The 13,692-nt window shown below is 34.0% G+C and overlaps 1 protein-coding gene across 1 annotated transcript in view; it reads left to right on the top strand.

Moving 5' to 3' along the window:
• Positions 1-13,692, top strand: part of DGKB (diacylglycerol kinase beta) — a 341,552-nt gene that overhangs the window by 178,867 nt on the left and 148,993 nt on the right. The window contains exon 21 of the mRNA XM_059818825.1: positions 9,039-9,103. Within this exon, the coding sequence (XP_059674808.1) occupies positions 9,039-9,103 (65 nt within the window). The remainder of the gene's footprint in view (positions 1-9,038; positions 9,104-13,692) is intronic.

The following is a 13,692-nucleotide window of genomic DNA, read 5'->3' as shown; positions in this document are numbered from 1 at the left end:
AATAAAAACAAAGGCCTCTAGGTCAGTACTTTGTTGGTAGGTGGATCAGACAACTGAATGTCTAGCTTTATGACCCAGGTGGATTTGGAGATGGAGGAAAGAGTGTCTGAGGAAGGTGTTTTCTTAGACCTGACACTTACACTGAATACAATGAACAAATATCTTAGTCATCCACAGACTCTCTGAACTCATCACTTCTTCATGATTGGAGATGCTCAGTTGGAATATGCAGGCCAGTGGTGTTGGCAGAGGCTCTCCTTCTCCTGCAGGGCAGACAAGCTGTAGTGAATTTATCAGCTCAGGGAAAAAATGGGGGGTGGAATAGAAGAAAAGGGCACTGACGCTGACCCTGGAAAATGATGTCAGAAAGGGAAGTTCTGGGAGAAATTCCTGAAACGGAGAGAGTTGGTGTTAGCGATAAAGAGCTGCTTGTCAAATAATGTGGAATGTGCAAGGTAACGATCCTTTTTTTAGGACAAAAAAACCCGAGAAGTTTGGCTCATTTACCACAAATCAAATGGAGAAGTTGGTGAAGGTGAAGAATGTCAATGCAATTAGAAAAGGTGAACAGGACAATCCTAAAATCTTTCAAAGGAAGAAGCTTGACACAAATTAAAAACACTTTAAAATGAAAATCTGAGTCATGAGGAGATGAAGAAAACCTGTGTCTGATATGTCTGCTTAGTTGGGGATAACACAGTTGAAGACAAACCCAAGAAAACAAAGTAGAAGGATTCTATTTTGATCAATGCAATGCAAGAACAAGTGCAGATATTGAGCAAAAGTCACGAAAGTTGCTTTTAGGTCTATAAAAAAGAGTGAAGAGGCTATATAAAAGATGTGAGAGAGAGGATCTTAAAAAGTTTGTCATGAATCAATGGAGAGAGAGAGAACGTCTGCAGCTAAATAATCTTACATCTAGCCCTAACTTATGAGTATGCAGGGGTTTTTTATGAATTAGTATTTGTCCAGTAGGGAAGGTAATAAATCATATTCTAATGCAAAAATTTAAATTTCAAATTGAAAACATAATGAATGAGGAAAACAGTGGCCTTTTTCAGTTAAGAGAAAAATATTCTTTCAGACTGTAAATCAATGAGAGATGTTTCAGTGGTTTGCATACTTCTTATAAAAGTAAATATCTGCTATGTAAACAAATGAATAACATAAATATGTATTAAAATTATAAGGCTCTGTTGCCAAGGCTTTGACTAACAAGTTATGGGAAGTTGCTAAGGAGAAGTCAGGTGTACATTTATTATTTGATCCCTATCAAGCAAATGGGCATATAAAATGGGTGATGATACAAGATTTGGCTTGAACCCCAGTGAAGATTTCAGAGGACTGCTCAAACTGTTGCATTTCAGGCATAACTTCATAAAGATGTGCTCAGCTTCTTGTATGATTAATAACAACAGATTTCCAAACAATCATTCAGAACAGAAACTTATCTACATGCCTTTTGGAGGAACCTTTCTGAAGAGCTTTTTTTTCTTACTGTTGAGCATACTGGGAGGATAGAGAGACCATCCTGCCAGTTTAGGCACCTAAATTAAGGGCCTAAATTTAGCCCCTGAGAATACTACTCTAATACCAATTTAATGAAAACTCAAAATGAAAATACCCAAAGGGATTTGGTTTTCTTGTTTAGATGTTTTGGGTTTTTTATTAGGGCAGTGTTTGAAAACCATAAATAAGTTGAGTTTAATTTTTCAAGACTGCACAAGCAATTATTCCTTATCCTAAATATTCCTTTCTCTTTAAGTGTTTAGTGTGATGGCGATAATTATTATTTCACAAAAAAACCATTTAGTAATTGATTCTTGGGGGCAGAATTACTCACCTCTCCTCAGAACTGCAAAAGTGCTGGGTATGAAAGTCTAGGCAATCATTTCAAGCTAGACAGGCTCTTAGTGTAAACTTTGTTTCTGTGCTTTTTACTGAAGATATCTGTGAGCCATTGCTGTGTGTTTCTGAAGAACAGCTAAAGTAACAGCCAATTGCATTATATTGCATCGCTTATATTGACTTTCAATCTGAGCTGTGTCCTTGATTGTGTTATGCTCAAACTCATTGTGCAGAATAATTTGGGACAATTTGAACATAGTTCTTCATCAGCAGTTATCAGAAATGCTACTGAAGGTTTACCACAGAGATCTTTTTAATACACAAGATATTTAATACACTCTCTATATGGCTATGTTGGCTAATTGCCATGTGATCACTTTTCTTCTTCTCCTTTTAGTGACCACATAAACACTCAGCATGGATCTAGACGAACCCTTCTCTAGTTACAGTAAATTTAGGGTGACCAAATATAAAGAAAGGAAGATGTGCTCAGTAACGTAGTGTATCCTCAGCAGAGCTCATCTTACAGGTTACATGTCCTCTGCATCGTATTGAGTCGTGGGGCACAGGTTGTTTTAGTCATCTAGTCTGATAATAACCTAATTGCCTTATTTCCCAATCTTCTTTGATGGTCCTTGAATTTGATTAGTGACTTAAAAATATAGATACATAGAAATTTAGTGTCAGTTTCTGAAAACCAAAATAGCTCCTCAAAGAAAGTCCTTGAGATACTGGTACAAAGGCTTGTCTTACAGGACTGATCCCTGGACTGGTCCCTACACAGCTGGGACATGTGGTTACCCTATATGAATTGATCAATAGTAAATTCTGATGAGTAAATTTGTGTACATGTCCACTAGTTGTATGTTATAGAGTTATAGATAGGAAGAACATAGGGGTGGGTTGTTGTTTTTTTAACAAACACATCTTTTCCTGCAAAATGGATTCCACTTTGTGTCTGTGTGAAACATTGCTAGTATTAAATTGTGTATATATGGTATCAGAAACTCAACAGAGATCTGACTTCAAATGAAAAGGGAGACGGAATGTTCTTCCATTTGAAGGCTCATTCCAAATATTTTGTTACAATTTCAGGATATCCCATTCTTTGGTCTTTTGCCTATCATTTATAAATATTGTGGTTACTTACGTTTCATCCTGGGTTTAGAGTTATTACCTATTTAAATGAGTATTTAAAATATGAACTGTCACTTCACTTAGAAATACTTGTACAGCTGGAATGTATTTAAACATGACCATTAGAGGCCTGGCTGTCAAGAATATCACTGACAAAACGAATAGCATTATCTTGACAGTTTCTGTGTTTTTCTTGGAAAACCAGGAACACAAGTGTCTCAGATTTTTTTTTCTCAGATTTTTTCTTAAGAAAGTCAGGAATTATCATTATCTTTTAGTAAAGCTGTATCAAACAGAGCTTGAAATCTCTTCTTGCTGTGACCTTCTCAGACTATCACCTTTCTCAGATATACTGGCTCAGAATTTCCGCAGAAACTACGATGACTATAGTAACTAGTGTTTCACCAAAAACTAATGTATTAATGAAATTTTTTTTTAAGATCTCTTACTTTGACTCTCAGGTTAATGCGTGTAATTTAATCAAAAATACCTGGGAGTCAAATATGAAATGACAGCTTGATTCAAACAAGGAAGGACCTGAAGCTTCTTGAGTACCTTTTTCTATACTTGGATCATTGAATTGTTCAGTACTAGCAATATTATTTGCTTATCTGAGACCGTTGATTATTATGGCATGGGAAGTATTAAAAACAAAGGATAGATCTGTGGTTTTTGCTTGTTGTGTATATGTGCAGAAAGTGGAATGCATAATCATAAGGATGTTTGTTTATCTAGAAAATAATTTTTAGTCTTAAGCCACTACAGCAAACTTTTCTTAATCTATTTTCAATAATATTTTTTGTACATCTGTACTATTCCACTTTAATAACTGATGTGAGCTAACTGGTTGTTCAGGTTAGATTTGCGTTCTGATCCAAAGATTACAGGTTGCTGAATTATCCCTTAAGCTTCCTAGCCTTGTGGATCCATTAAGCCTTAATTAAAGAAGCATCTTAGAAAAAAATAATCAGACCATTTATATCCAAAGAAGATGCACATTGGTCATTTGTTTGTTCACCAGCATAAAAATTATTATTTAATGGAAATTTTAATCACAGCAAGCTTATAGATAGACATATATTAAATGCATTAATCTTCCTATAAGGTTATTCACAATGTATAAGGTTACTCCTCTGAAAAGACTGCTTCAGATTGCTTTCCGGTAATGCTAATACCCATTAAAAAGATGAATATATATGTGTGTAAGTCAATCATAAGGTATTAAAGAGGTGTAGCAACTTAAGCTTCTTTTCTTCTTGGCAGGTCACTTTGAGAAATGTCCTAGTTCAATTAAAATATTTTTTCCATTTCCTAGGAGTAGATTCAGATATGCTCTGTCTGTTCTCTATCTTATCTTCACTGTCAGGATTTAAACCAAACCTGAGTGAGATATAAGAAGGATAGCCCCGCTACTTCAAACTCCGAACAGGTTAAAATTAAGGGTGCATACATGTGTACATCACACATATGTCCAGGTTAAATATTTGGAAGATATAAAGGTACATTTTTTAAGACTCTGTTTACAATTTTGTAGAATTTAAATTGAGATAAACTGCATCTTGTGTTCTTCAAACACCCATTCCTTCATCTCTACTTTCAAAATGCTACAGCAGTGAGTGGAAACCATCTAAACTAGGGAGGCATACAAAAGAGAACAAGGTGTGGTAGTTTTTTTCAGATTGGATTGGTGATATTATGAAATGAAAGTTCAGAGAAGTTATCATCATCTAGGCTATTAAATATTGCATATGACATGTAAATGACTGTAAAAATACTGTATATCTTAAAAAAGAAATTAAGTATTTTAGAATAGTAGCATACAACTCAAATATTCATATAACGCTATCAGAAACACAAAATTGCCTAATTAGTTACTTAGTTCTGATTTTAAATGCTCTGTACTCAGCATTACTTTGCACACCAGCATTGATTTTGATGCAAATACCCTGAAAAAATCTCCATTCTTGGATGCTTTGGTGAAAAGTATTACAATGCTTTAGGTGTAAAATGAGCTTTGTGGCTGAAGCATGGGTGTAGTGAAAGGTACTAGTTTCATATTACAATGATCCCTTAAGACCTTCCTCCTCCTTTCACCTTGCAACAGGCCTGACAGCATTGTGTCTCCTCAGATTGTTATTAATAATAAAGCTCTTGCAAATTTTAGGCATGTTTGTGTGCACTTATGGTATGTTACTTTTAAAAATTGAAAAGATTTAGATTCAGGTATAGTACTGCTGGAAAATTGCATTTCAGGCTAGCATGCATATCAATTTCTGAATAAAAATTATTAAATAATGCCCACAGGTGATACTAATTATAGACCAGTATCTGACTGTCAAATGACCTTTCTAAAAAAACCTGTTCACTTGTTACCTTGCTAGGTAATATCATGAAGCATGTGAGTTTGCTTTACTGACTCCTGGGTTTTCTCTTTTACACCAATCATTTCTCATATTTTACTGGCCATCCACAGTATCAGGTACCAGGAAAGATCAGCATATTGAAGCAACAATATGCAAACAATATTTGACTTACCATGCATGTGGATATTGCTCTGTTTCTCAGTACAGTTAATTAGGTGATTTTAAGATAGTTTGTGACACAAAAAAGAAATTAATTCTCCATTGGTCCAACAACAGTAGTATGCTCTAAATAGATTAGACTAGATGTCTCTTTCTGAAATGGCTGAATGAAGTCTGCTAAAATGAATATTTCAAACGTGGCCAAAACAGCTCACAATGAAGGACTCTCTGCTCCCCTCATCCAGAAATACAAAACTTTTAATGATTGTTCCTCAGGATTCAGGGATGGCATCTGGTAATTCCTGTAGCTCTTATGAGACAGAACTTGTATTCCTACCCACTCTCAAGTTCCTGTTACTTTTAATTCTTCCGGTTGTTTTTCATTTATGTCTACTAGTCTGTATGCTACTATCTTAACAAGTAAAAGAGGATAGACATTTGAAAGACAGAAAACTCACTGTAGTTTTTCTTTTTTTCTCTTTTCTTTTTTCCCCCTAAAGCAAAGGATTATTTTGCTAACATGCAACCAGCATGGGCTGGTTTCAGATTTTCCTATAGCATGGACTTACGGCTGGGAAGAGGTCCCTGTGCTAGGGAATCTAAGGACTCTGTATGTTGGACCCAATTAAGGGTTCAAAAGAGCAGTTGGGCAGTATAAACTAAAGAAAGCCTTAGCAGCTCCCCTACCTTTGAGCTTATCTGTGTGCAGTTACTACCCTGGTTTACAGTCTCCATTAATAAAAATAGCCTTTCAACAATTTTTGTATGAAATTGGTCTGACATGTGCCTGTCTTGTGTTGTGCTCATCAAAATTAGCTTTATGTATTACTTTTTTAACCTCTCAGCTCATTAAGTTAGTTGATCCGTTTTTGAGTCAGAAAATGTTCAGGCAGGGGAAAATTTTGATCAAATCAACCTTGCATGGAAACAACTGCCTGTTTGCCATCTGCAGTGGGCATTGATCCCTAGCTGTTTGTGCCTTGCATTTGTTATGCATGAGTAAGCACATTAGCCTTTTCATTTCATTCATTAGACAGTTAGTCCTTGATTAGTGTTTCCTAGTTTCTGTCAGATATGCTACTACTCCTTCATTCATTTTGTCTTGAGTCTGTCCTATTCTTTTGCTTCAATGTGTAGAAAATTAAGTTAACTACAACAGTAGTCCTTTTATTTCTTTTTCATATAGAACTGGCTAACAAATATACTTTTCTAATGTTGGCATATCTTATGTGGGATAAAGTATGAATGATGAGTCTTTCTGAAGTTAACAGAGTTATTATTTTAGTTCAGCTGGCAGGCTTTGTTTAGAAGTGTGACGTCTCAGGGTTTACTGTCAGCTTTATTTCATCCCTCTCCAAGTACTGTGGGATCACCTGGATAGTTGTGGATATTTGCCTTATAAAATTGCACGTAAAAATAAATTTAAAGTAATGATGAGTGCAGTTTGAGAATATAGCACTGAAAGTTTCAGATGACAGTTTGGACGACAGGACAGAACAATAAGGCATTTTTATGACTAACACCAGTCCATTCACTAGGGATTTTTGCTGTCATTTCCATGTAGAACAGTAAAATGTTAAATGGCAATAATTCATTCTTAAAGATAAATAGAAAAGTAAATAATGATGTGATGTGTGTAAAGCAACAAACTGTGTACGTCTTTAGAAACTACATAACAAGATCATGAATAAAAGTGAATATTTCAATGGAATGAATACATTTAGTGATGCCAGTAACTGTTTTTATTTGATCAGTGATCACAAGTTTTGCCTAAAAATTCTATACTATGCTACATCCTTATGTAGTCAGAGTGTATGTAAAATATTATGACTTATGTATTGCTTTTTTATTCATAATCTTAAAAGTTGATTTAAATGTTACTGATCTATCTGAACAATTATATCTCTGACAAGCTATTAAAGTTCATACTTTTATTTTTTCAAAGTACCCATGAGTTAGTAAATAAAACCTTGAAGGCTGGACCAGTCTATTCTCTGGAGCATGGTCTGCTTAAGATTCTAGTAAATAAAAAACTATTTTAGACATAAAGTGTTGCAGCCATGTTTGATGTTAGTGGGTACCTAGATATCTACACTAAATACTTGGTTGCTCATTTGAGATTTACATTAATGTTGATTGGTTTAGATAAAAATTATTTTAAACGAAGTATTTTAGTCATGTTTGGAATCAGCAATAATATAAAATTTAAGTAAAGTATTTCTATTTTAGTTTTGCCCCCAAATGCTAATTCTTATTGTTTGAAAATCCTTTAAAATGTTGCTATTTATAGACTTCATACTGAATTTAATACTTCTCTCAAATTCTTAGTTTTTATGTTTCAATAATCTTATAAGTTGGTAAACTTTTTTTTTGTATACAGGATACTTGATTATAGTGGTAGTTTTATTTGTAGTTTTTGTCAAACTCTATTCACGTAAAAACTGGAATTCATTTAAATATTTTACTAACTAACTCTTCTAATATTTATAGTCTTATATATGCAGCATTTTAAGACATAATTATAAAAACATGATCCGAATGGATTTCTCTGTGTTTACTATCTCCTGCAAGACTGAAGAGTTGGTAGATTTCATACTCTCACACCTCGTTTGATACATACATTAAAAGATGAAAAAACTTGTTACATTCTTAATTCCCAGTTTGTAAATTTTTAATGATTAGTATGTGAAATAAATATTACATGATCTGGAATGAGGAAAACATTGTTTTCATACCTGCACAGGAGATATAAAAATGCTGTGAAAACTGATTCAAGCACATCAGTTCCAAATATTCTATTTTCAGCAACTCCACCACCACAATGGTTTGATTCTTTTTAAAATGTTATACAAGTATTTCATACAGCTATTTCATTTCACATACATGTTATTTAAATGTATTATTAGCATCATTTACTACATTTTAAATTATTTTTGTAAAATATATTTAATATAATTAACATGTCTCTTTTTTATATTAATCCATTTTTCCCCCACACGATTTCACACCCTGACATGTAGCAAATGGGGCATCTCCTGGCATTTATTCCCATTTTCTACCAAATTTTAGAGAAAGCTATTGAATGGCCATATGCAAATATCAAGCTATATGCGTATAAAGTAACTGCTGAATCTATCACTCACCTTTACTAAAGGAATAGATTTCATAGACTTTATTTAGTATTCCAACAAGAACGAACTGTATGAATCGTCTTGTTGTAAACCTTCACCAGATCGGGATGATATTTTCTGTACAGAAGTTGAAGACCCTTCCAGTAAATGTTACTATCATGTCTGATTTGTAAAAAGGAATAGTGGAAACTGTAACAAGTGTAATAAATTGTTAAGTTCAGATGTGTCCCATGCTTGGAACAGGGTACGTGTAAGCTTTCCAAGTGATAAGAGTACTGCTCTTGTTGAAAATGATAGTTCACAAAACACCTTGCAAATTATATGCCTTGTTTACAGTTTTGGTCTTCTGTTTTACAATTTACCTGTCATGATAGATTTATGGTTTTCTTTTTCCTGTTAGGATGCTTCAATTGCCCACAGATTCCATATCATGAGAGAAAAACATCCAGAGAAGTTCAACAGCAGGTAAGAATCTAAAAATATTTGCATATGTAAAGAATCTTTCCATGTTATTAAGGTATGTTCTGTGAGGGGTTAAATTTTGCACATCCTTTAAAATATTGATCCTTACAAAAGAGAGGGAATTGGTGCATTTTATATTAAGTATATGCTTCCAGACTACTGGTAGTGTAACTGTTTTATATCTGGTATTTCAACTGAAATGAATAGCATTATAAATAAACTGTTCTCACATGTGAAATGTTTGACTTGTAAGACTAGCATGGACAAGATGATGCATTGTGGTATCTGAGGATCCCTGAATTGACACTTTGCCATTAGGCACAGAAGAACACTTATTAGCCAGCTGCAGATGGTGATCCTTATGTTTCATTCCCATACGCACACTGATGCATTGACAGGGGGCTCTTCCATATATACTCTTAGTAAGGGCAAGTGAATGCCATTTTACACATAAATGCTTTTATCATTAAACAGCTTTGGATACGTAAAAAAGTCAGGAATGAGACTTTGCATCTGTTCCTTGTGTTGCTTTTTGAATTTGCAATGTTATCTCAGAGCTTTTCTGGAGATTAAAAATGTATTACAACATGTACTGTAAATTCACCTGCTTTCAATATCTGGGTTATTGAGTAGATAATATTCATAATGCAAGGCTTGTATTTGTCTCTTCTTATTTAGGTGATTTAGCACATAAGTTGTGATGGGTAAAAGCAACATTTCAGAAACTTTAATTAACATTTAAAGGCACATGGGGAGAGGAAAGTAAGATAGGAAGTTATTGGGAATAAATGGGGAATATCTAGAAATAATTGTTAAAACAAATGTTTTGTCATTGTGAGCCTACTCATAGACTTTCTTTAGTTTTCCATGGGGGTGACCTGGAAAGTCTTGTGTAGATGCAAATCTTCATAGACCTTAGGACAATAAAATATGTTGTTTGTGCTGTCGCCTTAGAGCTGTACAGAACGATGTTTGAAAGTGTTTTAATATTATCTAACTTCTTACTGTTTTCATGTTGAAAGTAAAAATTTTACATTTAACAGTCAGACATGGGGGCTTTTTTCTTAAATGCTCAATCTGTTTAGCATCTATGCAATGACATACTATGACCCCAAGTGTATGTTTCTTTTTAAGTTCCACAGTAAACATTTCTTTTGTATGACCTCTTCTTCCTACCTCCAATGCTTCTCATTCTGAAAGAATTATACTATGAAAAGATCTGAACTCAAGCCTGATCTGCACATCCCAAAGTTTTATACTCATTCAGCAGGACTAGAGATATTGGACATTTAGCAATTGCAGATACTCTAGGCCCTGAAGATGAAGCTAGTTTATCAGTGGTCTTTCTGCATATTTTCAGCAGTTGGCAATTATAATTTATAAAAAGCTCAGCTAATAACATGAGTTTCAGATCAGATTTCATGTCACAATAAATCATATGCCATTAATAACATCTGCTAGCAGACTCACCTTGAAATTCATCTATATTTTAAAGAACTTGATGTTTCTAACATTATCTTAAGGAAATTAATTACAAAAATATATAGTTCCAGTCCCTACGTGCTTTGGTACTGCGATATTGAAAGAACTTGAAAAAAGCTATGATTCTCTGGGTATTGAAAGACTATTCAGAAAGATTATGCATTTCTAAAAAGGAATGTAAAGAGTTGAGCAAAGTATTGTAATAGAAACTGATGTTTTAAAATGCTTCTTCTTTTGTGTAGTAAGGCAAAAATGCAGATTTCTATTTTTGTTTAATATAATTTTCCAAATTATGTTAGTTCACAAGTAGTTTGTTCCACTAACAGTTATTTGCATGTGGCAACACTCTGTAATACGTTGCAGCAGCATGTGAAAATAAAACCCTTTTTTAGATGTCTGCTAAACCACAAGACTTTATTTGCCAGAGTGTGGAATTTTCTGTGCAATCTAAATGATTTAAGATCAGGAAGTCCAGCTCAATTCCGATTCATAGTGGGCTCCATAGTTAATAGCACTTACTAATTTGAAAATCCTACGTTGTCGCATGTGAATATCTCCCGTTATTTAAAAAAATAAATTCTTTTGTGGTTTTATGTTAGTTTTTTCTTGCCTGATTTTCTAAGGTTTTGAGCGCCCACATCTATCTATCATTCAGTTTTGTAAAACAGGTCCTTGCACTGAGGTTCTACTCTGAAAATGAATATGTAAAAAGTTTCCTCACTGAAGAGATACTTCAAGTTTATGCTGTGTGCAGAGGTCTTTTGAAACCCAAAGATGTTGTATTTGCTTCAGTGAAGTAAGTTAGGTTAAGTTTGGGGTTGGAGAATCTTTTGCTTTAAATCCTGGTAATGATCCTCAAATTTCTGAGGACATTCCTTGACACTCTGATCCCAAGTTTCATGTGTAAATAGAGCATACCAATATGGAAACTCCTGACACATTGTACTTGTGTGTGAAAGCAGAATCTTTCTGCACTTGTTTACCTTCTCAAAATGAAGATGAGAGCATATCACAAGGCTTGGAAGGACTTTTTAATGACTACTAGCCAATATTAGAGAATGCTTTGGAAGTAGGTGGCTAATTATTAGGAACTCTGATGCATTTTGAAACTGTTCATAGATATTGGACACAAAGACTTAGTATGACTGACTTATTAAAAATAGAAAGAAATAAATTAAGGTGTGGATTTCTAAATGGCCTACAGATACTTAAACAATAAGGTCTTTGGAAAATCTCAGATTAAGTATGTGTAAATACTCATTAATTAAAAAAACACATTAACTGTTTGTTCTTAAATCTTCAAATGACTTAGCAGCTACCTTGTGACTTTTTTTTTCAATGAAGCACCTGTTTGTTTCAGATTCTTATTAAACTGAAATCAAGTCTTCCGTGTTCAGAAGCTTGAATTTCACTGAAAAATGCTTAATATGTGCCTTAATCACTTGAAAATATTATACTTGTAAGCTGCAATATGGAATGGCTCCATATTGTTTTCCAAATAAGCTTCAGCATAAATGTCTAACAGTTATTTTAAAATATTCATTACTTGTTCCTAAAAATGGATCTGCAGGACAAGAATTTTTCTTCTGGTGATGGTCAAATAGAAAAGAATGGAAGTGAGAACACAGTCGTATCCCTACCTCTGTCAAAAGAATAAATCCTAATATGCCACTTTAAGTAATTGTATCTTCAGATCATTAGCACACACTATCAGAAACCAGTACTGGCATTGCATTAAGATTTAAATGTGTTCATAAAACCCAGAATCTCAGCTGTCACATTACCTACTCTACAGGTCTGAAGTGCTGAGAACCCTGTGCTAGAAAAAGCGGAGTTGACTTCCCAGCATCTCCTGCTTAAGAGTAGGGTCAAATTTTCTGATTTCAGTGTGGAAGGGCTGAGTTAACCCCGGGGGGGAGAAAACTTGCAAAAGACAGCATTCCAAGTAACAGTATCATTAAACTAGGACATACTGTTGACATAACGACTCAGTTAGGCCAAAATGCCCTGCAGGGAGATCTGTGTAAACATCGTAGACTTGATGTTGGGAATAACAGATGTATGAGTTATGTGACTGGAATATACACAGGGAAACAAAGAGTATGTTCAACAAAAAATAATCCAACTTGATATTAACTATTCTAAAATAATATTCAGTTAAATTAGGCATGCTAATTTGACTCTATCGCACCCTGTAGCTTAAAAAATATTTCTTAGTCTCAGTAAACTAAAGTAGGATTTATAAATTGCATTTACAGTCTTAAGTACATCATCTTTGAGATTTTCAAACATCGATCTATTTTCATCTTTTATGAAAGCAGAAAACGTTCCTATTCCTAATAACTCGATTTGTATCAAGTTCCATGTACTTTTGTACATGTACATGTACCATGTACCATGTACTTTTGAGATTCCCTCTCAACTTGCTTAATTATGCTTTCATTTTGTGCCAGTATCTATGCACTTAATCTCTAAGGAAATTTTTAAGTAATAGAAAGTACTGATTTACTTTGTGCAAGCAATCTCCAGGAGAATAAGTCTTCTTTTAATGAATATGAGTGAAGGAAGTTACACTTTTCTTTTGACCTAATTGTATGTGACACTGGTTTAATCTGGAAAGGCCACAGAAAGAAAAGGTGGGGGAAATGGCAGGTAAATGATTCTTTAGCAAGTTCTTCCATGTGTCCCAACTTAAGTGTGGCACTATACAATGTAGTTATCATAGTATCATATCTTGACTGACCTCAAAAAAAAAAAAAAGAAAAAATCCTGTCATGCAAACACTGTTACTTTATCGTAAAAGATTTCTAATCAAGCCTGGTAGCAAAGAAACCAGAAGACAATTATTCCGCTTGAATATTGGAGATTCCCCGAATTACTTTCAAGTAATTTAAAAAAAAAAAAAAAGCAAGTATAAGTTCCAGTTTGGTGACTGAGATTAAGAAAGATCAGTGTAACCTTTTTCCATTTTGCATAAGACAACCTCAGTTTAAAAGCAAAATCATTTCCAACGGGGTGAATAAAATGCTTCATTCTCAGATGTGCTTAGCCTTTCTTTTAAAGTAGGCTTATATTAGCTTTGAACTGAGAAGTCAAAATGTTTCTTTTTG

Source organism: Gavia stellata, chromosome 6, assembly GCF_030936135.1.
Source record: "Gavia stellata isolate bGavSte3 chromosome 6, bGavSte3.hap2, whole genome shotgun sequence".
Classification (NCBI taxonomy): domain Eukaryota; kingdom Metazoa; phylum Chordata; class Aves; order Gaviiformes; family Gaviidae; genus Gavia; species Gavia stellata.
Note: the sequence above shows the minus strand (reverse complement) of the source record. Positions and strands in the feature narration are given on the sequence as shown.